General features: G+C 45.8%; 1 protein-coding gene across 3 annotated transcripts in view; it reads left to right on the plus strand.

Moving 5' to 3' along the window:
- Rusc2 (RUN and SH3 domain containing 2) overlaps window positions 1-25,066 on the plus strand; it is a 56,680-nt gene that overhangs the window by 28,496 nt on the left and 3,118 nt on the right. Inside the window, exons 1-8 of one of the 3 annotated variants that reach the window (XM_048329723.1) lie at window positions 1,959-3,354; window positions 11,891-13,987; window positions 21,212-21,853; window positions 22,068-22,253; window positions 22,387-22,527; window positions 24,327-24,403; window positions 24,600-24,774; window positions 24,869-24,974. In XM_048329723.1, coding sequence (XP_048185680.1) covers window positions 11,983-13,987; window positions 21,212-21,853; window positions 22,068-22,253; window positions 22,387-22,527; window positions 24,327-24,403; window positions 24,600-24,774; window positions 24,869-24,974 — 3,332 coding nt within the window. In that variant the 5' untranslated portion in view covers window positions 1,959-3,354; window positions 11,891-11,982. Of the gene's footprint in view, window positions 1-1,958; window positions 3,355-11,890; window positions 13,988-21,211; window positions 21,854-22,067; window positions 22,254-22,386; window positions 22,528-24,326; window positions 24,404-24,599; window positions 24,775-24,868; window positions 24,975-25,066 lie in introns of those variants that run through there. The other 2 variants (XM_048329805.1, XM_048329884.1) reach the window with 2 other exon arrangements.

Below are 25,066 nucleotides of genomic sequence, written 5' to 3' on the forward strand. Positions count from 1 at the left end.
ATCACTAGAGGAAGGAAAGACAAGTGAATTGGAGTTGAATTCTAGAGATCTTCCCAGTAGAGTTAGTCAAAATTCAGAATTTAGTGCTTACTGTGGTGGCACATACCTGCAATTGCAGCACGCGAGAGGCTGAGGGCAGGAGGATCACAAGTTGAAGGCCAACTTGGACTGCATTGTGAACTTGAGGGGAAAATAAACAATCAAAATTTGGAATAGATTTGCAATGAGAATTTTGAATGCAGTGCTTTGGGGAAATTAATATGGAGCATACCTAGGGAAAAAAAATACCAGAGTGTAAGCAAGAAAACAGAAGACTATGTAACAATTCAAAAGGAAAATAAGCAAGCCTGAATTAGAAATAAGAGCTATAATCTAATAGGCTACTTGAAGATTGGATTCTGGAATTTCAGGAAGGATATAAGATTTAGAAATGAACAGAGAGAAAAGAATGGAAAGGGCCAAACATTGCTCAGGGTGAAAAGACTTGGTCTGAAGCTTGGTTTAAGCCTGCATTTATATATGGGATACGTTTTGATTCATTTAAGAAGGAAAGAATGATAGAAGTAAAACTAGGAGGGTTGATATTACAGATATAAAGGGATAAGATTCTGGTGATCAAGAAATGGGGGGAAAACTGGGTGCCAGTGGCTCACACCTACATTCATAGCTACTCAGGAGGCTGAGATCTGAGAATCACAGGTAAATCAGCAAAACTCTTTTGTTTTGCCAGTCCTGGGGCTTGAAGTCAGGGCCTGAGCATTGTCCCTGGCTTCTTTTTGCTCAAGGCTAGCACTCTACCACTTGAGCCATAGCACCACTTCTGGCTTTTTATATGTGGTGCTGAGGAATCGAACCCAGGGCTTCATGTGTACAAGACAAGCACTCTACCACTAGGCCATATTCCCAGCCCCTGAATCAGCAAAACTCTTATTGCCAGTTATCCAGCAAAAAGCTAGAAGTGGACACATGGCTCAAATGGTAGTGCATAGCCATGAATGAAAAGATCAAGCAGGAGTACAAAAAGGTCCTGAGTTGTTCAAGCCCCAGTACAGACCCAAAAAAAGGTGGAAGAGAAAATAGAGTTAAAGCATCTGTTCTTTTAAGGGGTTTGGTGTGACAAGGCAGAAGAGAGGGTTGTTGGAGGTTACTGGGTTAACAGCTAATGATGAATCTGACCATCCCCTAGCTAACTGCCTTTCATACACAACTGCCACTCTGGAACTGAGCAACGCCACTCAAGTTGCTGCCACTATTGAGGGTTGTTTTTTGTTTGTTTTTTTAACAACTTTAAATTGATATGACACACATTTTGCCATTTAAAGTATACAGTTCAATTGTTTTTAGTATATTTGCAGAGTTTCACAACTATGAACGTAATCTAATTTTGAATGTTTTCATCATCCACCAAAGAATCCCCATTCTCATTAGCAGTTATTTCCCATGTCGCCCTCTGTCCAGTATCTGACAGCTACTTTTTGTCTGTAGAGATTTGCCTAGCCTAGACTTCTCATATAAATGGAATCAAGCAATCTGTGACCTTTTATGTCTGGCTTCTTTGACAAAGCATAGTATTTTCTGGGTTCATCTGCGTTGTATCCTGTATCATCAGTACTTTGTTCCTTTTTATTGCTGGATAACATTTCATTGTGTGTGGATATACCACATTTTGTTTATCCATCTGTTGATGAACATGTTGGTGGTTCCTACTTTTAGGCTGTTATAAATAATGCTGCTGTGAGTTCAGCCCCCAGTACTGCCAGAAAAAGAGAGAGAGTGTGTGTGCAAGAGAGGAGAGGAGAGGAAGGAAGGAAGGAAAGAAGGAAGGAAGGAAGGAAGGAAGGAAGGAAGGAAGGAAGGAAGGAAGGAAGGAAGGAAGGAAGGAAGGGTGAAAGATTGATTCAGGAGGGAGGGGGATGTGGCTATTCTGTACATGTACACACTTTTTTTCCTCTTGTCATTATTTCCTAAACAATACAGTATAACAAGTGGTTACATTGATTACTGTGTATGCACTAGAAATGATTTAAGGAATTCAGGATTATGTGCATGAGTTAGATGAGCATTCACAGGGAACCCTCTCCTCGCTCTCCCCTCACCTCACCTTCACAGACAAGGAGAGCTGACTAGAGGGAACCTGGAGCAGAGTCACTAGCAGGGCCCATGCTTGGGTGCCAAGCCACCTTGAGAACATCTCTGTGCTCAGAGGTAGTGGCAGAGCAGTGGCGCAAAGAGGTGGAGACAGTGCTGCCACTTATGTTCAACTGGCTCCTGTTGTGGCTCTCCTCTATTGGCTTATTCCCACAGACTGGCAGAGAACTTGCACAATGAAGGGGTAGAGGACTCATAGATCTACAGACTGAAAGATTTCTTTCCCTCTGGCACAAAAGAGACCATGTCTTTTCCTGGAGGGGAGGGGCTTCTGGGCTCAGGATTCTGCCTCCACTTAAACCTCGCTGCTCAGCAAGGACCAAAAACTGATGTAATCTGCTAAGTGCTCCTTCAGCCACAACTAGTAGATCTTCTGAAGACTCAGGGGACAGAACTGGATCCTGTACTAGGAGCTCACAGTATACCACCCTGTTTGTAGAAGCCTGTCTGTGGCCCAGTCTCTTCTAGGCAGACCCCACCAGTTTCCTAGGAAGCCTAGTACTGAGGTGGGCTGAGCACCCAGGACTCACTTGCTGTTTCTGCCAGGAGAGAGAGGGCGGTCCCTTCAGGGCTTCAGGAGTTCTCTCTCAATCCGAATACTAGCCTGAGCCTAGCCTGGCACCATAAGGAAGAAAAGGCTAGAAACAAGGAATCAATGAGAATGGGTGAGAAGGAGAGGTTTCTGGCTGAAACTAAAAGAAGGGGTATAAGGAAGAAAGGAAGGAAAAAAGGAAGCTCCCGTGCCCCGCCCAGCCTTCCTTCCTGATTCTCCTAAGGAAAAGAGGGAGGCTAGAACCAGCACTCCCTGTTTTTCCTTTGCTGTCTTGAGAGGCTCCATCTTCTAGCACTGACTGCCCTCTCTACCCTCCCCCTCCCTGGGATAACGGACCCACAGGGCCTGGTGGGGAGGGAGGCAGAATAGCTGCACTGTGGGCATGCCTGTGCTTTTCCCTTCCCCCTTCCCTTAGCAGCAACGTCACCGCAGGACCAGCGGCCGCGGCAGTAGCGAGGAGATGGGCTGGGATTGCGCAGCCTCCCTGCATTAGCTAGGATGCCATTGTATTAGAAGAAATCAGATGATAGCAAATCGGCTGGGCTCCCTGGTGTGGTCCTGTGGAACAGTACCTCATCTGGGACTGTCAAGGTAGAGTTCCGTGGGGGTGCAAAAGGAACGGGAGCCTGTCCAGTCCACGGCTCCTTGCAGAGGTATGGCTCAGCGCTCGCTGGGGGAGGGGCGGGGCAGAGTCCGGATCACTGATTTGCTTCTGGACCCTGGCTCCTGAGGTGGGCTTTGTCTTTCTGAAAGAGGAAGAGAGTATGCTAGCATGCACAAGCTCATCGGTGTGCATATTTATTTGGCTGTGGTTCAGGGGTGGGGAAAAGCAGAGGCTTGGGCTAATGCTATTTATGCTGTTTTGTCAAGAAGGAAAAAAAAATCTATCTTCCTTTCCAGATACTTTTAATGAAACTGCATTAGCTGCTAGAGCCAGGGTGGAGGAGGGTCTAGAAACAAAGGCATAGAGGGATGAGACATTCCTAAAGCCACAGCAAGTTTGTGGTGGAGAGCATGCAGGAATCCACCCAGTTTTCAGGAGGGGTCAAGCAGCTTTCTCTCCACACACTTGCATGTATGCAATGCACATGGACACATATGTCATGTCTCCGGGGCTGTGGGAGCCATCAGGCTCCAGGTTAGGGTGGAGGAAGAAAGAATGTTGGCCATGATGCCCTACAGTATTTTGGGGGGATGGGACAGTCATTGCAATACTGAGGGCATCTGACCTGTTATGATCAGCCCTCTTCTACAGACTCAGCTTCGTAGCAGAAGAGAACTGAGCATAAGCTAAGCGAACACTCCTAAATCCACTCTCCTGCCCTCTTCCCTCAGTCCTGCTCTAATCAGGAAAAGAGCTCTCAGTTCCATGGGGGCTGTCAGCAGGGCCTCAATCAAGTCAAGGTCAGATTGTTAGAACATGCCAGCTGAGTACCATTGCTCTCCCCATCTTCTGGGAGATCAAAAAAGGTGGGATGAGTTCTGTGACTAGCAAAAGGACACTAATGACCAAAAGGGAACCTTTCTTCTGGAGTTGTCCTGGCCAAAGTTGCCTCATTGCCAATCAAGGAAAAGGGGTTTCTTGAATTCCTGTTTCCATTGGCCATCTTGGTGGATTCAGAAACATAATAGGAAACAGTAGTTCCGAGTGTAACTACGCTATCGAAGGATACCCTGGAAAGTTGTGGGAATATGCTTGCTGGGCAGGTGCTCCACCACTTGAGCCATACCTCCAGCCCCTTTTCCCATTGGTTATTTTCAGGTGAAAAACAAAGTCTGCTGGTACTTTGTTGACCATAGTAACCATGACTGAATGGAGGAATATGGATGGGGGAATGGTGGTAGAAGGACACAAACAGGCACAAGACCTTTATCTTATCTAACAGATGACTTATATCCAGAATTTTTTTAACTTCTGTAACTCAGTAACAAAGATTATTCATAAGTACAATATTACACAAAGAGCCAAGTATCTACTAGGCTCCAAGCACTTTGATAAGTTTTAGGAGCTGGGCACCAATGGCTCATGCCTGTAATTCTAGCTACTCAGGAAGCTGAGATCTGAGGTGCAAGATAAGAAGCCAGCTCAGGCAGACAAGTCCAAGACACTTATCTCTAGTTAGTTAGCAAAAAGCTGCAAGTATGACTCAAGTGGTAGAGCCCTAGCCATGAATGAAAAAGTTAATGAAGAGCATAAAACAAGCCCTTAGTGCATACACATACCCATTCATGCACATGCACACACAGGGTACCCAGACTTGATTATGTCACTGTTTCCAATCTCTGACCTGTATCCTCTGAAGGACTGATATGTAAACATGGCTATCAGCACCTCCAGCCAAGGGCACCTCCATCAGTTTCCAGATGCTCATTTTCTTACTTGTGGTTTAGAGACTCAGCTAACTAGGCTCTGTCTGCACATCACTGCTTTTCCATATGGATGTACTTGTGCTTTGCTAATGGTTCTGTGGGCCAGAATCATAAATTCTTGCAATCATATATTTATGAGTGCCTCTTGAAAATGATGCTTTAAAAGGGCTTTAGCCCAAAGATGCTCTTCACATTACTGCTATGCATGCAAAAACTTCTTGCACCTTTTATCCAGGTGAAAGAAACCCCCTTACTTAAAATGTTGTTTAAATTGTATATATAATATGTATTTAATACACACAATTCAAATTTACAAATAAAACAATTTAATGCAGAATTAGAGATAGGCAACATTAACATTTTATGTGTTTCAGATTTTCTTCCATACATATAAACATTAACAAAAATGTCATACTAGGTGTTTATAATGTACTACGTTCCCTTAGTATTTTGTAAATAATCATGTTAACACATTATTAGGGCTTATTTTGGATTTTTTTCATTATACTAAGAGTTTGAACTTAGAGCTTCAACATGCTAAGCAAGTGCCTAGCATGCCCAACCCTAGTTATTTGGCTTTGGTGGTGGTGGTGGTGGTGGTGGTGGTGGTTGTGGGGTCTGAACTCAGAGTCTGTCCCTGGAGGTTAATTGGAGATAAGAGTCTCACGGACTTTCCTGCCCAGGCTGGCTTTGAACTGCAGTCTTCAGATCTCAGCCTCCTGAGTAGCTAGGATTACATGCATGAGCCACCAGCACCTGTCAGCTTTTTATTTTTTGAGCCAGGTTCTTACTATATTGCCCACGCAGTCCTGAAATCCCGGGCTCCAGCTATCTTCCTGACTCAGCCTCCTGAAACCATTCAGCCTCCCAATAGCCAAGATCACAAGCCATGCCACCACACCCAGCTAATAGCACACATTTTTTAAATGATTCTATGTTGTTCATATTTCTTTGAATAATTATTATTGGAAAATTAGGGTATTCTCAAATTTTCAACTTTCTGTTGTCCTTATAATGTTTAGCTGGAGAGGGGTGTGAAGGGAAAATTAATCTCATGTTTCTCCTAGCAAAACCTCCTAACAAACCCTTTCTCTCTCCAAAATGCCATTTTTATGGCTGTTCCTCTCTTGACCACCCAGGCTTACCTAACTTCTTCAAAGACCTATCCACCTCTACTGCTCAGCACTCTCATACCTTTTTTCCATGAACTTTCATCTCCACCCACCTCTTTCTCCACCCCTCTACTGCAACTCTGCCTATAGCTGGTATCCTTCCACTTGAGCCACAATGCCAATCCCACTGGCTGGCTAACTGGAAATATAGTCTCAAGGACTTTTCTGCTCATGCTGACTCCAAATTAAAATTCTCAGATCTGAAACAATAACACAAGCAATACTTGCAAAACTGTTTGGTGTAAATGAACTGAACACCTCAGGGGGGAAAGGTGGGAGGGGGGAGGGGGTATGAGGGACAGGGAACAAACAGTACAAGAAATGTATCCAATGCCTAACGTATGAAACTGTAACCTCTCTGTACATCAGTTTTATAATAAAAACTTAAAAAAATAAAATAAAATTCTCAGATCTTAGTCTCCTGAGTAGCATAGATTACAGGAATAAGTCACCAGCAAACTGTCCCCATAAACCTTAGTCTTTCTTCTTGTTCTGGCCAAAGTTGTACACAACAACCATACTGAGTTATAATCTACACACTGGAAAAGTTTATAGTTTTTATTATATTCACTATGTGATCATAACCCTGAAAGGGATCTCCACAGACATTAAGCAGTTGCTACCCATTCCCCAATAGATTTTCCTGTTCTCTACATTTCATATTAGTGGGATCATACAAAGATATGTAGCATAATCTTGACAGTTCAAGTTGTAGTATGTCTTAGTGCTTCATTCCTTTTCTTGCCAATGACTGTTCATTGCATAAATATATCACATTTTCTTTATTAATTGGTGGATATTTGGATTGTACCCACTTTTTTTTTTACTACTGTGGGTAAATAATGCTCTTGAATTTGTATACAAGCTTTCATATGAACAAGTTATTTTTCTTAGGTATGAACAAAGAAGTACAATTGCTTTTGAAGTGCCAGACTTTGAAGTCAGGCCCCACTTTACCACGCGAACCCCACTTTACCACGTGAACCTGAGAATAAGCAGGCCCTGTGAGCAAACCCAGGACAAGCTTATTAGGGCCCAGCGGGTCAAGAACTCTAACGACTCGGAATGCTTAACTCTAACTGCCCCCAGAATACCTCGAGCCCTGAGCCAATCAGATTTGTTCCTGTAATCTTGCTTGCTTAAACACCTGATTGCTGTAACTTGGTCTTTTGGCCTTTATAAGCTCTGTATAATCGCAGCTCTCGAGGCTCCCTCCTAACCTCCGCTGTGTCGGTGGGTAGGACGAGGCCCGAGTTGCGTCTCGCTTGAATAAAGCCTTGCCTTGCTTTTGAATTTCGTAATGTCTGAGTCTCGGTGGTCTTCTTGGTGGTGGTTTTGCGACTTGGCACAATACTTTATTTCGTTAACTATGCTTAACTTTTTTTTTTAAACACTTTTTCTCACAGTATTGAAACTTAAACTCAGGGCCTGATGCATGCATGCTTGCTTACTTGCTTGGCTGTTGCTCTACTACTTCTGTGTTTAAGGTCTGAAGAGCTGTCAAATCATTTTCCCATAATGGTTGTGTCATTTTACAATGCCCTTGTCAGTGTTTCAGGGCTCCAGTTTCTCCATATCACCATCATGAACACTTGTTACTGCCTATTCTCATTCTCTCTCTCTCTCTCTCTCTCTCTCTCTCTCTCTCTCTCTCTCTCTCTCTCTCTCTGTCTCTGTCTCCCACCATCACCACCATTCTTGTCAGTCATGGGGCCTGAACTCAGGACCTGGGCACTGTCCTTGAGCTCTTTTGCTCAAGGCTTCCACTCTACCACTTTGAGCCACAGCTCCACTTCTGGTTGTCTAGTGGTTAATTAGAGATAAGAGTCTCATGGACTTTCCTGCCCAGGCTGCCTTTGAAACTGTGGTCCTCAGTCTCCTGAATAGCTAGGATTCTAGTCTTGAACTAGTAGCACTTGGCAGCTTTTCTTTCACTTTCTTGCTATCATCTGTTGAAACACAAAGATGTCTAATTTTGTGGAGTCCATTTTATCTGTTCTTTTCCTTTTTGTGTGTTTTTTTGTATTATATCTAAGATATCACGTAATCCAAGATAACAAAAATTTAGTCTTCTGTTTTCTTTTTTTGTGCCAGTCCTGGGGCCTGGGAACTGGCTCTCAGCTTCTTTGGCACAAAGCTAGCACTCTACCACTTGAGCTACAGCACACCACTTCTGACCTTTTCTGAGTAGTTTATTGGAGATAAGAGTCCCACTGACTTTCCTGCCTGGGCTGGCTTTGAACCCTGATCCTCAGATCTTGGCCTCCTGAGTAATAGGGATTATCAGGCGTGAGCCACCAGTGCCTAGCCTCTTCTGTTTTTTCTATCTTAATCTTAGCTACTGATTGGCTTTGCTAGTTTCCTCCTTTTTACCACTGAACCCATTAATCACCCCAATGCCCAAGGGCTTGAAAATTCAACAAAAAAGAAATTCACCTTCCTCTTAGAAAAGGGTGGAGTGCTGGGTGGAGTGGTAGAGTGTTTGCCTCGCATACATGAAACCCTGTGTTCAATTCCTCAGCACCACATATATAGAAAAAGCCAGAAGTGGCACTGTAGCTCAAGTGGTAGAGTGTCAGCCTTCAGCAAAAAGAAAGCCAGAGAGTGTTCAAGCCCTGAATTCAAGCCCCAGGACTGGCAAAAAAAGAAAATGGAATACGAAGGCCTGTAAATACTTGTTTCTTAATTTGAATGTGATTTAACCAGATAATTATATTTCAATATAATTACCCATCACATATTTCCTAGATATTTGCCTTTTTTTTTTTTTTTTGGCCAGTCCTGGGCCTTGGACTCAGGGCCTGAGCACTGTCCCTGGCTTCTTCCCGCTCAAGGCTAGCACTCTGCCACTTGAGCCACAGCGCCGCTTCTGGCCGTTTTCTGTATATGTGGTGCTGGGGAATCGAACCTAGGGCCTCATGTATCCGAGGCAGGCACTCTTGCCACTAGGCTATATCCCCAGCCCCAGATATTTGCCTTCTTAATGTATTATTTGTCTACATACTTGAGCATATATATAGAACTTGTGTAGCTCTTTACTAATAAACATGAAGAGCTATGTCCCTAAGGTCTAAATCAGTTAATTTTTTTTTCACTGTTACTTTTAATTTTTTTTATAAAGATCATATACAGAGGGGTTACAGTTACATAGGTCAGATAGAGAGTACATTTCTTTTTTTGGACAGTGTCACTCGTTCCCTCGGTCTCACTAAATCAGTTAAATTTTAAGAAATTAATGGTATTATGCTAGCATCAGTGGCTCATGCCTGTAACCCTAGCTACTTGAGGCTGAGATCTGAAGATCAAGGTTAAAGCCAACTCATACAGAAATGTCTGTGAGACTCGTATCTCCAATTAACCATTAAAAAAAAAAAGAGCCAGAAATGGAGGTGTGGTCCAAGTGGCAGAGTTGCTAGCCTTTAGCAGAAACACAAACAACAACAACAACAAAAAACCCTCAAGAACAGTGTCCAGATCCTGAATTCAAGCCCCAGGACCAACACACACACACACACACACACACACACACACACACACACACACACACACACACACACACAGAAAAAAAGGGAGGGAGGGAAGGAAGAAAGGAAGAAGGAAGGAAGTGTTGTGCCAAGTCGCAAGACCACCCCCAAGAAGACCACCGAGGGGCTGGGGAGATAGCCTAGTGGCAAGAGTGCCTGCCTCGGATACACGAGGCCCTAGGTTCGATTCCCCAGCACCACATATACAGAAAAACGGCCAGAAGCGGCACTGTGGCTCAAGTGGCGGAGTGCTAGCCTTGAGCGGGAAGAAGCCAGGGACAGTGCTCAGGCCCTGAGTCCAAGGCCCAGGACTGGCCAAAAAAAAAAAAAAAAAAAAGAAGACCACCGAGATTCAGACACTCCGAAATGCAAAAGCAAGGCAAGGCTTTATTTAACGAGCTGCCAACTCGGGCTTCGTCCTACCCACCGACACAGCGGAGGTTAGGAGGAAGCCTCGAGCTATGATTACACAGGGCTTATAAAGGCAAAGAACAAGGTTACAACAATCAGCTGTGCAAGCAAGATTAGAACACAGGTACAAATCTGATTGGCTCAGGGTTCGATTCTAAAATGGGGTTCACGTGGTGGGGCCTGACTTCAAAGTCTGGCACCTCAGAAGGAAGCTAGTATTAAAGAGTTCTGTTAAGTGACAAATAATATCAAAGTAATATGGGGGATTTAGACTCAAAGTAGATGGAAAGAAAATAATATGACTAAAAAGGGAAAGTGGGTAGATGAGGGAATTAGGAGAAATTAGACCGGAGGAGTCTCTAAGGGAGTAAAGAATGTTAGGACCTGGACTTGGAAGGCCAGGAGATTAGAGTAGTGGAGGTGTGGCTTAAGTGGTAGAACACCAGCTTTGAGCTTAAAAAGACTATGTGAAAAACATAAAGCCCAGAGTTCAAGCCCCAATACTAGCAAGAAAAAGAAGAACTTGACTAGATCACTCTGTCCCGGCATGGCTAGAAAACTAAAGAACTGACTTGTGTCCGCGAAGGCCAGGCAACTTTGAATAAGAGAGAGGTGACATTTGTAAAGAGATTTTTTTAGGGCATCATAATAGTGAAGGTTCTTGGCTAAAAACTAGGAAGAACTGATGTGCTTCAGGAGATTCTGGACCCTGAGCTAGGCAAATGTTTGTCAGGCAGGTCTTGTGTAAGAGTATGATAGAGTGACACAGAAGAGATAAATGGCCCCACCCCCAGGGAGGAGGAGAGAGGTTGACATAAGTCATGCTTCCCACCACTTAGCTTGTATTCAAGAAGTTCTGGTGCAGTAGTAAAGTAGTAAGGGTATAGTGCCCACAGTTATCACAGAGGAGCACGTGTTCAGGGGTTCATAGGAGGAGAAGGGGGGCCACAAGTGATAGTCAATCAAATGATACATTTAAGAATGTATTTCTTGCCTAGGTGTTGGTAGCTCATGCTTGTAATCCTAGCTACTCAGGAAGATTAGATCTGAGAACTGAAATTCAAAACCAATCTGGTTAGGAAAGTCTGTGACTCTTATCTGCAATTAACCACGAAAAAAAAAATAGAAGTGGAGCTATAGCTCAAGTGGTAGAATGCCAGCCTTGAACAAAAAAGCTCAGCGATAGCTCCCAGGCCCTGAGTTCAAGTACAGGACTGGCGCAAAAAAAAAAAAAAAATACCTTTTACAAAATGCTAGCCTGTTTCTTATTTGATATTAGTCCTGATATTTTTCCCTCATCTGTGAACTTGCAAGCTGTAGCTGTATGTAGCTTTTCTGGTCACTCAGTGTATGCTATCCCTTTCAGTCTCCTGGATTATTTTTATGTCATTTTACATTTTTTATACTTGGACTTAGCTATTGTGTGTGGCCAAGGAAAGGGTCCTTAAAAGAGAAGGGCAAAGTATTGCCCCTGAGATCACCAGATCTTCATATGTAACATTAGATGCCTGGTAACCATAAAATGAAGAGGGTTCTCAGAAATTATGGTGACATCCCCACCTGTGCTGGCAGGCTCTGCTAGCAGGTGTCACCTTGACCAAGAGCCTTTTCTCCCCTGGATGCCTCTTCATCTGAAAACGCTGGGGGGAAGGGCACATCCTTGGCTTCCAGGGAGGTGACATTAGGTTCCCTTTCTTTCCCTCTCTTTCCAGGTGCCAAGTTCTCCTGATGAAATGTGTTCTGCCCCACTGGGCTCTGGGGGCAGTGTCTGGTGCCGTTGACGCCCTTGTTCGAACTTTCCAAAATGGATAGTCCCCCAAAACTGACTGGAGAGACCCTCATCGTGCACCACATTCCCTTAGTGCACTGCCAAGTCCCAGACAGGCAGTGCTGTGGAGGAGCAAATGGAGGAAGTGGGAGCACAAGACCCAATCCTTTCTGCCCACCCGAGCTGGGCATCACTCATCCTGACCAAGACCTGGGACAAGCGGACTCCCTGCTCTACAACAGTCTGCACTCTGGTCCAGGGACATCTACTCTGTCAGCAGACAGCACCAAGAGTAGAGGTCGAGATGGAAGAGGCCCTGGAGCCATCAAACGACACAATCCCTTCTTACTACAGGAGGGCGTGAGCGAGCCAGGACTTAGTGACCTGTACGATGACTGCATCGGTGACAGTGCCACCCAGCAGTCCTTCCACCTACACAGTGCCAGCCAGCCCTCCTTCCACCTGTCTTCTTTTCAGCTGCCACCGTCTGGCCCTGGAGTGGGCAGGCCCTGGGGGGCCACACGCAGTCGGGCTGGAGTGGTTGAGGGGCAGGAACAGGAGCCAGTAACATCTGTGGATGCCCAGCAATGTGGTCGTAGCCACTGCTGCCAGCCAGAGATGGAAGCAGAGACCATGGAGCTGGATGAGTGTGGGGGGCCTGGTGGGAGTGGCAGTGGAGGGGGAGCCAGCGACACCTCTGGCTTTTCCTTTGACCAGGAGTGGAAGCTCAGTTCAGACGAATCCCCAAGAAACCCTGGACACGCCGGCTCGGGGGTGCAGCATTGCCGCTGCAGCAGCACGTCTAGTCAGTCTGAGGCAGCCGACCAGTCCATGGGCTATGTGAGTGACTCCTCCTGCAACAGTTCAGATGGTGTGCTAGTCACCTTCAGCACCCTCTACAACAAGATGCATGGCAGCTCCCGAGCCAATCTCAACTCCGCCCCACAGTCCTGCAGCGACTCCTCCTTCTGCAGCCACTCAGATCCTGGCGCCTTCTACCTGGACCTACAGCCCTCTCCAGCCGAGTCGAAGATGTCTTGTGAGTCCCACCACCCAGAAAGTGGAGACAGGGAAGGGGGCTATGGTTGTCCTCATGCCTCATCTCCTGAGCTGGATGCCAACTGCAACTCCTACCGCCCACACTGTGAGCCCTGCCCCGCAGTGGCTGACCTCACAGCCTGCTTCCAGAGCCAGGCCCGTCTTGTTGTGGCCACACAAAATTACTATAAACTTGTCACCTGTGACTTGTCCTCCCAATCATCCCCAAGCCCTGCCGGCTCGTCCATTACCAGCTGCTCTGAAGAACACACCAAGATAAGTCCCCCTCCAGGCGCTGGCCCAGACCCAGGCGCCAGCCAACCCTCGGAGTATTACCTCTTCCAGAAGCCAGAAGTTCCGTCAGAGGAACAGGAAGTCGTGGGTTCCACAACGGAAGCATCAGCAGCTGTGGGCCCTACCATGCTCGAGGGGCAAGTGTACACAAATACATCCCCCCCGAACCTCAGCACTGGACGGCAGCGCTCACGCAGCTACGATCGCAGCCTTGAGCGCAGCCCTCCTGTCCGCTTGGGCTCACTGGAACGCATGCTGAGCTGCCCAGTACGCTTGAGTGAGGGCCCTGCAGCCCTGGCTGGGCCTAGCTCCCCACCCAAGAGGGTCACCTCCTTCGCTGAACTGGCCAAGGGCCGGAAGAAAGCTGCAAGCTCTGGCTCCCCACAACTTCGGGGGAGCATTGGAGACTCCTCGCAGGAGTTCTCACCCATCCAGGAAGCCCACCAAGATAAGGCAGGCCCACTGGATGAAGGCACCCGCTGTAGCCATAGCCTACCACCCATGCCCTTGGGGCCAGGTCTAGACCTACTTGGCCCAGAGCCCTGGTCCACCCAAGTCTATCAGGGACCTCAGCCCAGTGAGATGCCACCTACTGGCCTCAGAGCTGCTGGGCAAGGCCCCTTGGCCCAGCTGATGGATCCAGGTCCTGCTCTCCCAGGGAGCCCAGCCAACAGCCATACGCAGAGGGATGCAAGAGCTAGAGCTGACGGTAAGAAACTTGGAGGCTGGAGAATCCATGACATGTGGATGGCAATTAGGAATTCCTCAGACTAGATCTATTACCAATCCAGAGCACATGCTGCCCTATAGTAGGGGTAGGGGAGGAGGTACACCAAAAAGATCAAATCAGCAGGACTTAGACAGAGCCTGATGTATTTTAAACAAAGGACTCAGAAAATGTGATTCTGAAAGACAGTACTATGAACAGGGATTGTAAACACAGATTTATAGATTTATAAACTAGATTTATAGAAAGGACAAAGTATGTGTTGAGTTTGCATTAAGGAATTTGCAATGTTAGGGATATATCCAACAGAAAAATCACATTGGGTGGGAGTGGAGTTCATTCTTTGTCCAGTAATTATAACTCCATGCTAAAGAGCCTGAGATCCAAGCTGGATGTAATGAAACACACCTACCTATAGTCTCACCTTCTAGGGAGACTAAGGTAGAACTGCTTGACCCCAGAAGTTAACATCACCCTGTACTATCTCAAAAAACAAAGCTGGCACCAGTGGCTCATGCCTGTAATCCTAGCTACACAGGAGGCTGAGATCTGAGGATCACAGTTCAAAGCCAGCCCAGGCAGAAAGTCCATGAGATTTCATCTCTAGTTACCAAAAAACTGGAAGTAGAGCTGTGACTCAAGAGGTAGAGGGCTAGCCTTGAGCAAAAAGACTCAAGGACAGTGCCCCGGCCCTGAGTTCAAGCCCCAGGACTGGCAGGAAAAAAAAATTTATTTAAGAGATTAAGAAAGATAAATCTGATCAATGACCCTTTAGCTTTCTAGGCCTGCTTTTTCCCCACTGGTTTTTATTACACTTTAAGCAATTATTTTATAGTAGGCTGTGTGCTAAGATGGTACTAGCGATAGGGAGATTATCTGTGTCCTCAAGGAATCCCAACTAAAGATAAAACAAAAATGAACCGTTACTCAGGTTATGTGTGTGTGTGTGTGTGTGTGTGTGTGTGTGTGCACGCGCACACATACATGCATGCAGCTAGTGGGGCTTGCACTCAGGGCCTTACACTCTTGCTTAACTTTTTTCTGTTCAAAGCATAAGCTGCAGTTTAGTATAGCCACTTGGGATGGGATGGAATCCTTGAAGGATTGTATCAGGGAAGTGATTGTGTTGTTGTTTTTCTTTGCTTAGTGCCATGTTTTGACTTAGTGCCATGTTTAGAGGCTTACTGGTGATGTGAATAGAAGATGGACTAGAAGGATGTCTCTCTGGAGTTAGAAGAGACCATCATGTAGGTTGGAAATTCATTAGAATAAAAGTATAGTAGTTGTAACTAGGCACAATTCTAGCCACTCAGGAGGCTGCGATCTAAGGATTATAGTTCAAACTCATTGCAGGCAGGAAACTCCATAAGGCTTTTCTCTCCAATAAACTACCAAAAAGCCAAGAAGTAGAGCTGTGACTCAAGTGGTAAAGCACCAGCCTTGAGCTGAAAAGCTAAGGGACAGCAAGCACCCAGACCCTGAGTGGAAATTTAGTACCAGAACTTAAAAAAAAACAAAGTTGAAGTTGTGTAAGTAGGTAACAACATCCAGGAAGAACGTGTAGTTATAAAGGATAAAGGAACAAGGTTGGAGCTTAAGTCACCAGAGACATAGAAACAGAATAGCATAGAATACTGTAGTTTAAGGGGAGAGCATGGTGAACTTCAAGAGTCTGAGATGAAGCCAGGCACTGGTGGCTCACCTGTAATCCTAGCTACTCAGGAGGCTGAGATCTAAGGATCCAGGTTTGAAGCCAGCCTGGGCAGAAAAGTTCCCATGAGACTCTGACCTCCAGTTAACCACCAGAAAACCAGAAGTGGTACTATGGCTCAAAGTGCTCAAACACTAGGCTTGAGTGGAAAAGCTCAGGGACAGCACTCAAGCCCTGAGTTTAAAGCCCCCCAATTGACAAAAAAGAATACAAAAATCTGGGATGAATTGGCCATAAAAATCTGAAGAGAGTGGAATCATGGAAACCACAGAAGGAAAACATTTCAATAAAAACACAAAAAACTGGAGCTGGGCACCAGTGACTCACGCCTATAATCCTGTCTGCTTAGGAAAGCTGAGGAGCAAAGTTACAATAGCCAGCCTGGACAGACAGAAAAACCCATGAAACTACCTCCAATTAACCAGCAAAATGCCAGGTTGGAAGTGTGGCTCAAGTAGTAGAGCACCAATCATGAGTGAAAAAGCCAAGTAAGAACACAATGGCCCAAGTTCAAACCCTAGTACTGGCACCAAAGAAAACAAAAGGAGACCTAAAGGGAAATTTCACCTGAGATAATACTGGCAGATCCTAAAAGCAACATTCAGAATCATGAGGGAAGAAGCTACACCCCAGGGGGATTGAAGGGCTGAAGGGAAAGAGCAGGTAAAGCAAAAGCAACAAGTTTCTCCACAGCTTAGGTTGGATCTGTTGACTTCTCCCCCAAAAAAAGAAAGAAAGGAAGGTTTTAATAAAAATGTAAGTGCAAGATGAGCACCAGTCACTCATACCTGTAATCCTTGCTACTCAGGAGGCTGAAATCTGAGGATTGTGACTTGAAGCCATCCCAGGCAGGAAAGTCCATGAAACTTATCACCATCTAACTACCAGAAAAGCTAGAAGTAGAATGGTGGCTCAAGTGGTAGAGCACTAGCCTTGAGCAAGAGAAGCTCAGGGATTAGCACCCAGGCCCTGAGTTCAAGCCCCAGGACCAGCTGAATAAGTAAATAAAAATAAGGGCATATTATCTGTACTATTAGGAATAATGAATAGCAGTTCTTCAGACTTATGAATGACAGTAGGAAAAACAGATTGAGCCAATCTGGAAATGACTGGGAGAAGATAAAGAGGTGCTAAGCAGAAAAATCAGGATTCAACAGAATCTTGCCAAATCTTGAAATAACAAAACTAAATAAGTAGGGACCAAAATAAAGTTTGATAGGTTGGCTGTACTTGAGTTAATCTGGGATGTTTAGTTGATTGTAACCTGAGAATGAGTCAGCTGTTAACACCAAAAATTGAAATAATAGGGCTGGGAATATGGCCTAGTGGCAAGAGTGCCCGACTCCTATACATGAAACCCTGGGTTCGATTCCTCAGCACCACATACATAGAAAAGGCCAGAAGTGGTGCTGTGGCTCAAATGGTAGAGTGCTAGCCTTGAGCAAAAAAAAAGAAGCCAGGGATAGTGCTCAGGCCCTGAGCCCAAGCCCCAGGACTGGAAAAAAAAAATTGAAATGACAGAATCATTCCTAGACTTGAGCAGAGAAGAGTCCAGAACGGAAACAGTGAATGCCACTGGGATTCCATGCAGTTCTGGCCACCACATTTTAAAAAGGAACTGTGGTATTAGGGCTATTCCCAGAAGAACAAACTCAGGTGGGTTGTCTCTAATTTTAAGAACTGTCTGATAGAAAGGTAAAAAGACAGGCTGAGAATATGGCCTAGTGGTAGAGTGCTTGCCTCTCACACATGAAGCCCTAGGTTGGCTGTACTTGAGTTAATCTGGGATGTTTAGTTGATTGTAAACTGAGAATGAGTCAGCTGTTAACACCAAAAATTGAAATAATAGGGCTGGGAATATGGCCTAGTGGCAAGAGTGCCCGACTCATATACATGAAGCCCTAGGTTCGATTCCTCAGTACCACATACATAGAAAAAGCCAGAAGTGGCGCTGTGGCTCAAATGGCAGAGTGCTACCCTTGAGCAAAAAAAAGGAAGTCAGGGACAGTGCTCGGGTCCTGAATCCAAGCCCCAGGATTGGCAAAAGAAAGAAAGGAAGGGAGGGAGGGAAAGAGAAAGGAAGGAAGGAAGAAAGGAAGAAAGGAGAAAAGACTTACTCTCTATATTCCCTGGTGATAAACTAAGACTCATTTCCCAAAGTGGCCTACCTGATACTATTCTCACAGTATCATATCCTTAGAGGCTGGTAGGAGGGATTTTTTTTTTAAACATAGGGTCTTGCTATGTGGTTCAAGCAAAAGGACTTGTGGGTCCTTTTGTCACCCATAAGTCTGAAAATGTATCATTTTATTTAAAAGTCACTGTTCTTAAACTCAAAATACTCCTGTCAAGTACTGGGGGTGTGGTACCACATTCTTTTTAAAGAATATGCTGGATGCTAGTGGCTCACGCCTATAATCCTAGCTACTTAGGAGGCTGAGATCTGAAGATCACAGTTTGAAGCCAGCCCAGGAAGGAAAGTCCACTTGACTACCCTAAAAAAGCTAGAAGTAGGGCTGTGGCTCAAGTGGTAGAGCACCAGCCTTGAGCAAAAAAGCTCAGAGACAGCACCCAGGCCCTGAGTTCAAGCCCCAGGACTGGCACTAAAAGAGAGTGTAGAGATTCATTCATTTAACTATTTGGTACATACCTTTTACCACATCCTATTTTAACCACTAGATATACACCAGGGACTAAAATTTTCTGCTTTTCTGGAACTCTTGTGAGAAGTAATAGACAATAAACACACTGGAAAGGTACTTTCTGATCATGAATGACTTTCCAGAGGAGCCAGGGTGAGTGGAGAAACCTTACTGGAAGGAGTTAGAGCTGATATCTGAGTAATGAAATTCAGGCAATGAATACCATGTACAAAAGGCCTTAAGATGTTAATAAACTTGGTGTGAGTAAGGACAGAAGGAAGAATGGTTAGAACACAGCAAGGGAGGATGAGAACATGCTTTCCAAGCACTAAGGATAGCAGCAGATTATTGTTTGAACCCCCTCACCCCCTCCAGGGAATGATTCTGAAACACCTCCCTAATGACACTTGGTGGCCAACCCTTATGACTTACTAATGGAATAAGATGAGGGGTAGAAAAGCCCAGCTGGGTACCACTTTGTGGTAATTTATGTGCAGAAAGAATATTGGAGAGTAACACTCTGGCTTAGGCCCTAGAAAGTAAGGTCCTATCTAGTTGTGTGAACTTGAGAAAATTGACTTTGTATCTCTAAATTTAAATGTTTCTGATCTGTCAAGAACACCAATCTCTTGTAGAATTGCTGAGCCACACCCAGTTTTAGGCCCTGTGAATGCTTGTGGCGCCACCTTGTGTTCATACATATGTTCACAGCATGCACTGTGTTCGTTGGAGTGTAGTCCATTCACACACTGTCACTGCACAGTGATCTGGATGGACTTCTGTCTTTAGGTAGAAGCCCTTGGGTTTTATGGGGGGGAGGTGGGAGGCTGGGTTTATTTTTAGTTTTAATTTTTTTTGTCAAGGTGATGTACAGAGGGGTTACAGTTACATACGTAAAGTAGTGAGTACATTTCTTATCAAACTTGTTACCTCCTCCCTCATTTTCCTCCCACCTTCCCTCCTCCCCAACCCCCCCATTTGTACAGTTGGTTTACAACATACAGTCTTTTAAGTATTGCTGTTGCATTGGTTCACCTTTTACCCTTTGTCTCACCATTTTGATGTTCCCCTTCCCTGATTCAGATAAACATAGATACAATACCCAGGGTACCAGAATCAAATACAGTGAAACAGGGGCTAAACCATAAGATAAACAAAATAAAAAAGAAATAATTTCACATAGTATGTTAAACATAACAAGAATGACAAATCACTTGTTTCCATAACTTGAAGTTCATTTCACTTAGCATCATCTTATGTGATCATATGTACATAGCTATTGAGATCATCTGCTAGGACTATCCTAGGCATATACTAATTATTACCAGTGAGGGAAACCATAGATTCAGGTTTGATAAGCCCTTGTTTTGAGGTTCATTGACCTAGACTGGCAGGGGGAAAAAGGAACAAAAGAGGCCTACACTCCTTCCCAGAGGGAGCAGATATAGATTTTCCAATTCCAATGAGAGGATCATGGGATAACAGAAAGGCTGGTTCTAGCTACAAATAAAAAAGTGTTTTTATTTCTTGTCAGTTGTGGGGCTTGAACTCAGGTCTTGGACACCATTCCTGAGCTTTTGTGGTTTTTGTGCTCAAGGCAAACCATAGCTCCACTTCTGGTGTGGAGGTGGTTAACTGGAGATAAGTGTCTCATGGACTTTACTTTCTGGGCCAGCTTTGGTCCATGATTCTCAGATTTCAGCCTCCTGAGTAGCTAGGATCGCAAATGTGAGCCACCAGTGCCAGGCAAGTATTTTTTATCATTAGATTTGCTCAAGAATGAAGTGTGGAGCTGGGAATGTGGAAGTGCTTGCCTTGCATGCATGAAGCCCTGGGTTTGAGTCCTCAGCACCACATAAACAGAAAAAGCCAGAAGTGGCACTGTGGCTCAAGAGGTAGAGTGCTACCTTGAGCCAAAAAAAAAAAAAAAGTCAGGGACAGTGCTCAGGCCCTGAGTTCAAGCCCCAGGACTGGCAAAAAAAAAAAAAAGAAGAAGAATGAAATGTGGTATGAGAGGAGATGGGATGGTGAATGAATGAAAAAGCTTGACGTCATTAACATCTTGACACTAATAAAAATCTGTAACTGACTTTTAAGGCTTTATCCCTTGAAACAAATAGTGGTTTCTGCCACTGACCAGAATAGAAACCATCAGAAAAAATTAACAGAGGTGATAAGCTGTTTTAAAATACCAATTTTTAAATGAAAGTAAAATCCTATGACAGAATGACCTAGGGATCAAGAGGAAGGTCAAGTCTAATGCTGTGGGCTTATGAGACATCTGTGTAAAAGTAAAATTGAGCTCTCTTATGCAAGGGAGAAAGTTGGAAGTAAGATATAAGAATTGAGCCTTAAGATACCCCTTAACACCTCTGGAATTAAGAAAATGCTGAGGGGGGCTGGGAATATGGCCTAGTGGTAGAGTGCTTGCCTCATATACGTGAAGCCCTTGGTTCGATTCCTCAGCACCACATATATAGAAAAAGCCAGAAGTGGTGCTGTGGTTCAAGTGGTAGAGTGCTAGCCTTGAGCAAAAAGAAGCCGGGGACAGTGCTCGGGTCCTGAGTTCAAGCCCCAGGACTGGCAGAGATAGAAAACGAAAAAGAAAGAAAATGCAGAGGTCCTGAGCAGCCAAGGAGCATAAGACAGTTCAGTACCAGTACCATAAAAACATAGGAAATGTTTGTCAGAAGAGGAAGCACTGTGACATTCCTGAGCTTGGATTATTGGGTTCCTACAAGCTAGGTCCTATCCATCTTTCCCAGTGCGCATCATCTCCTGTGTGCTTCGGTATTTCTTCTGAGTTACCATGTGATTATTTCCATCTGATTTTTTCCATCCCTGTTGCTCCAGGAGGTGGTGCTGAGAGCCGACCCGTCCTTCGCTACAGCAAGGAGCAGAGGCCAACCACGCTGCCTATCCAGCCCTTCGTGTTCCAGCACCACTTCCCCAAGCAGCTGACCAAGGCCCGGGCCCTCCACAGCCTCTCCCAGCTCTATAGCCTTTCTGGCTGCAGCCGTGCCCCGCCACCTGCCCTGCTGGCTGTCCCCACCACTCAAGGCCCAGCCCCAGCTCCTTCAGGGGAGCTGCAGGCATCCATTCCCCAAACCACTGGCAGAGGTGCCAGAAAAGCTGGGCCTGAGCCAGAGACCTCACGGCCATCGCCACTGGGAAGCTACTCTCCCATCCGGAGTGCCGGCCCTTTTGGGCCCAGCACTGATTCTTCTGCCTCTACTTCATGCTCCCCTCCTCCAGAGCAGACTACAGCCACAGAAAGCCTACCCCCATGGGGCCACTCCTGTCCTCCAACTGGCCAGCCTGCCACCTGCCAGCAGCCACAAAAGGAGGAGCAGAAGATACTGACCTTGGCTGAGTACCGGCTCCATGGAACAGGAAGCCTGCCGCCTCTGGGCTCCTGGAGGTCTGGCATCAGCCGGGCAGAGAGCTTGGCCCGAGGCGGTGGTGAGGGCAGCATGGCTTCCAGGCCCAATAATGGTATGAGCTTCATCCCTGGCCCGAGCTGTTTTACCTGTGCCTTTCTTACACTCAAGCCCAGGTTAAAATGTTTGCATCTTCTTCCCAGCACCTGTGGATAATATCTACCTTTTCCCAATCCTAGTGGTTTAGATGGGCCATTGGGTGATATGAAATTCTGTCTCTTCCTAACTCTTGCTTGCCTGTCTCTTCTGCTGATCTGTTCTGCTTCCAGCCAACCACCTCTCCCCTCAAGCCCTCAAGTGGCGGGAATACAGGAGGAAGAACCCGCTAGGGCCACCTGGTTTGTCAGGGAGCCTAGACCGAAGGCCACAGGAAGCTCGGCTGGCCCGCAAGAACCCCATCTTTGAGTTTCCTGGTTCCTTCAGTGCTTCCAACCATCTGAACTGCCGGCTGAATGGTGTGTGGGCAAAGTCCCGGTACACACAGAAGGGGTCAGCCCCACAGGAACATGTCTCAAAGATTATAAGACACTCCACTGAGCTAAAACTTGGAAAGAAAGTTGCTCAGGACTGATTGTTTTCTCTTCCCAGGTTACATAGTGAAGCCATTACCACTGGCCTGTCCTGACTTCCAAGATCCCTTTTCCTTGACTGAGAAGCCTCCAGCAGAGTTTTGCCTGTCCCCAGATGGCAACACAGAAGCCATTTCCATTGACCTGCTTCAGAAGAAAGGTGCGTATAATCTCCAGCCCAGGCCATTTCTGCAGTCACTACCTGTGCACACCGTTGCCCTACTGTGTAGCCCTCAGATCATTTCCCTGTCTTAAAACTCCAGGTGCTGGGACACGAAGCAGAAGTTAGTGTACTGTGTAAGTGATTGAGACTCACATTTAGAACAAGGCCAAAGTCTCTTCTCTTTGTAAGCTGAGTATAGGGAGAGAGATTGTCATATTAACAAATCAGTGCCTAAGAACTCTAGTGGGTAAAAGTGAAGGTACTATGGGGCCTAGCAGCTTGAGTCAGCATGTTGATGACATCCAAGATGAGAACTGGCAAGAACCACTCTATTTTGGCAAATAAATGACCATTGAACTAAGAGCAACTACAGGGAGATGGTTGAAGAAACACATATAATTGTAGGCTAAAGAGCAGGATCTTGGGGGCTGGGGATATGGCCTAGTGGCAAGAGTACTTGCCCCGTATACATGAGGCCCTGGGTTCAATTCCCCAGCACCACATATACAGAAAATGGCCAGAAGTGGCACTGTGACTCAAGTGGCAGAGTGCTAGCCTTGAGCAAAAAGAAGCCAGGGACAGTGCTCAGGCCCTGAGTCCAAGTCCCAGGACTGGCCAAAAAAAGAGCAGGATCTTGTGAAAGAAAAAATAAAGGAAACTAAAGGTCTTTGTGGAGGCTGAATGAGATTCAAAGTTTAGGGAGGGGCAAGAACCTTGGCATGACAAGGAGCAGCACCTATTTCCAAGATGAGCAAAGAGCAGGGAGGGAGGACATAGGGAAGGAGGCGAAGCTTATAGAGCCTTGTTATAATTATGTATTTGGGGGCTGGGAATGTGGCTTAGTGGTAGAGTGCTTGCCTAGCATGCATGAACCCCTGGGTTTGACTCCTTAGTACCACATAAACAGAAGAAGCCAGAAGTGGCTCCGTGGCTCAAGTGGTAGAGTGGTAGCTTTGAGCAAAAGAGCTCAGAGACAGTGCCCAGGCCCCGAGTTTAAGCCCCAGGATTGGCAAAATAATAATTATCATTATTATTTTGGAGGGAGAAGGAAGATGAAGGAATTTGCAAACAGTGGTTCGTGTTTTCTGTGCCAAGAGGAACCAAGGTTTTTTTTTAAGTTGGGTGCCAGTAGCTCATGCCTTTAATCCTAGCTACTTAGAAGGCTGAAATCTGAGGATCAAGACAGGAGAGTCTGTGAGACTATCTCCAATTAACTAGCTAAAAGCCACAATTGGAGTTAATGACTTAAATGGTAGACAACCAGCCTTGAGCACAAAAGCTCAAAGACAGCACCCAGGTCCTCAGTTCAAGCCCCAGGACCAGCACAAAACAAAAAGTGGGAGGAATAAAGATTTTGCTTAGGAACTTGAGGATATAGCAGATGATAGGTCCCATAAGGCACATACCAAAGTATCACCCTTAGTTGGCATCTTTATGAAGTATTGCTGTCAGTGGCCTGCTTTATGAGAGCAAAGAAGACTCATAGTTGGGTTGATCCAGGATTGGTATAGAGGGCTAAGGAGTGACAAGGTTGAGAATCTTGACACGGGGGGGGGGGGGGGGGTGGGAGGGTGGGAGGGGGAGCCTGACATGGTTCCAGGCTTGGAGGTGAAGAGAACTGACACAAACAGTAAAGGGCCAGGCCTGATGTCTCCATGCAGAGACCCATGGGCACATGAGGGGACTGCTGCAAGTCATTGTAGGAATACTTCCTAATCCCCACCAAGAGCCAAGCTCCCCTGCTAGGTCACCAAGGACTTGCACAGGGACCTGTTACATCCAACGCTTCTTTATAGGACTCATTAAAGCGGTCAACACTGCTGTGGACCTCATCGTGGCCCATTTTGGCACAAGCAGGGATCCTGGGGTGAAGGTAAGCAAAATAATGGAGAGCTGAACTTTGCCCTACAAACCCTCACCTGATGTAGGCCGAAACCTTCCCTTGCTCTGCACATTTCAAACCCCTAAGTGGAACTCAGGGATGGGGATAGCAAGAAGGGAATCATGAAGATCAATTAAGAGAGAACCAAGGTCAGGCTTCTTGTGATACCTCCCTACTGCATCTATAGGCAAAGCTGGGAAACAGTTCTGTGAGCCCCAATGTAGGCCACCTGGTTCTGAAGTACTTGTGCCCAGCAGTCCAGGCCGTGCTGGAGGATGGACTCAAGGCCTTTGTGCTAGATGTCATCATTGGGCAACGTAAAAACATGCCATGGAGTGTGGTTGAAGCTTCTACGCAATTGGGTAAGTGCTAGGTGACAACAATAGGACTCTAGGCTGAATTTGGGGTTCCAGAAACTGGTTATAGGACCTTCCTCCAAACCTGCCTTCCTCCTAGGCCCATCTACCAAAGTCTTGCATGGCCTCTACAACAAAGTCAGCCAGTTCCCAGAGCTCACCAATCATACCATGCGCTTCAATGCCTTCATCCTCGGCCTGCTCAAGTGAGTATGAGAGGAACAGGAGTTCCTGAGCAATCAGCACCCCCAAGGCTCTGCCTCTTCCTGGGAACCAACTCCTTGACTGAGACATGAGT

Source organism: Perognathus longimembris, chromosome 1 (genome assembly GCF_023159225.1).
Source record: "Perognathus longimembris pacificus isolate PPM17 chromosome 1, ASM2315922v1, whole genome shotgun sequence".
Lineage (NCBI taxonomy): Eukaryota > Metazoa > Chordata > Mammalia > Rodentia > Heteromyidae > Perognathus > Perognathus longimembris.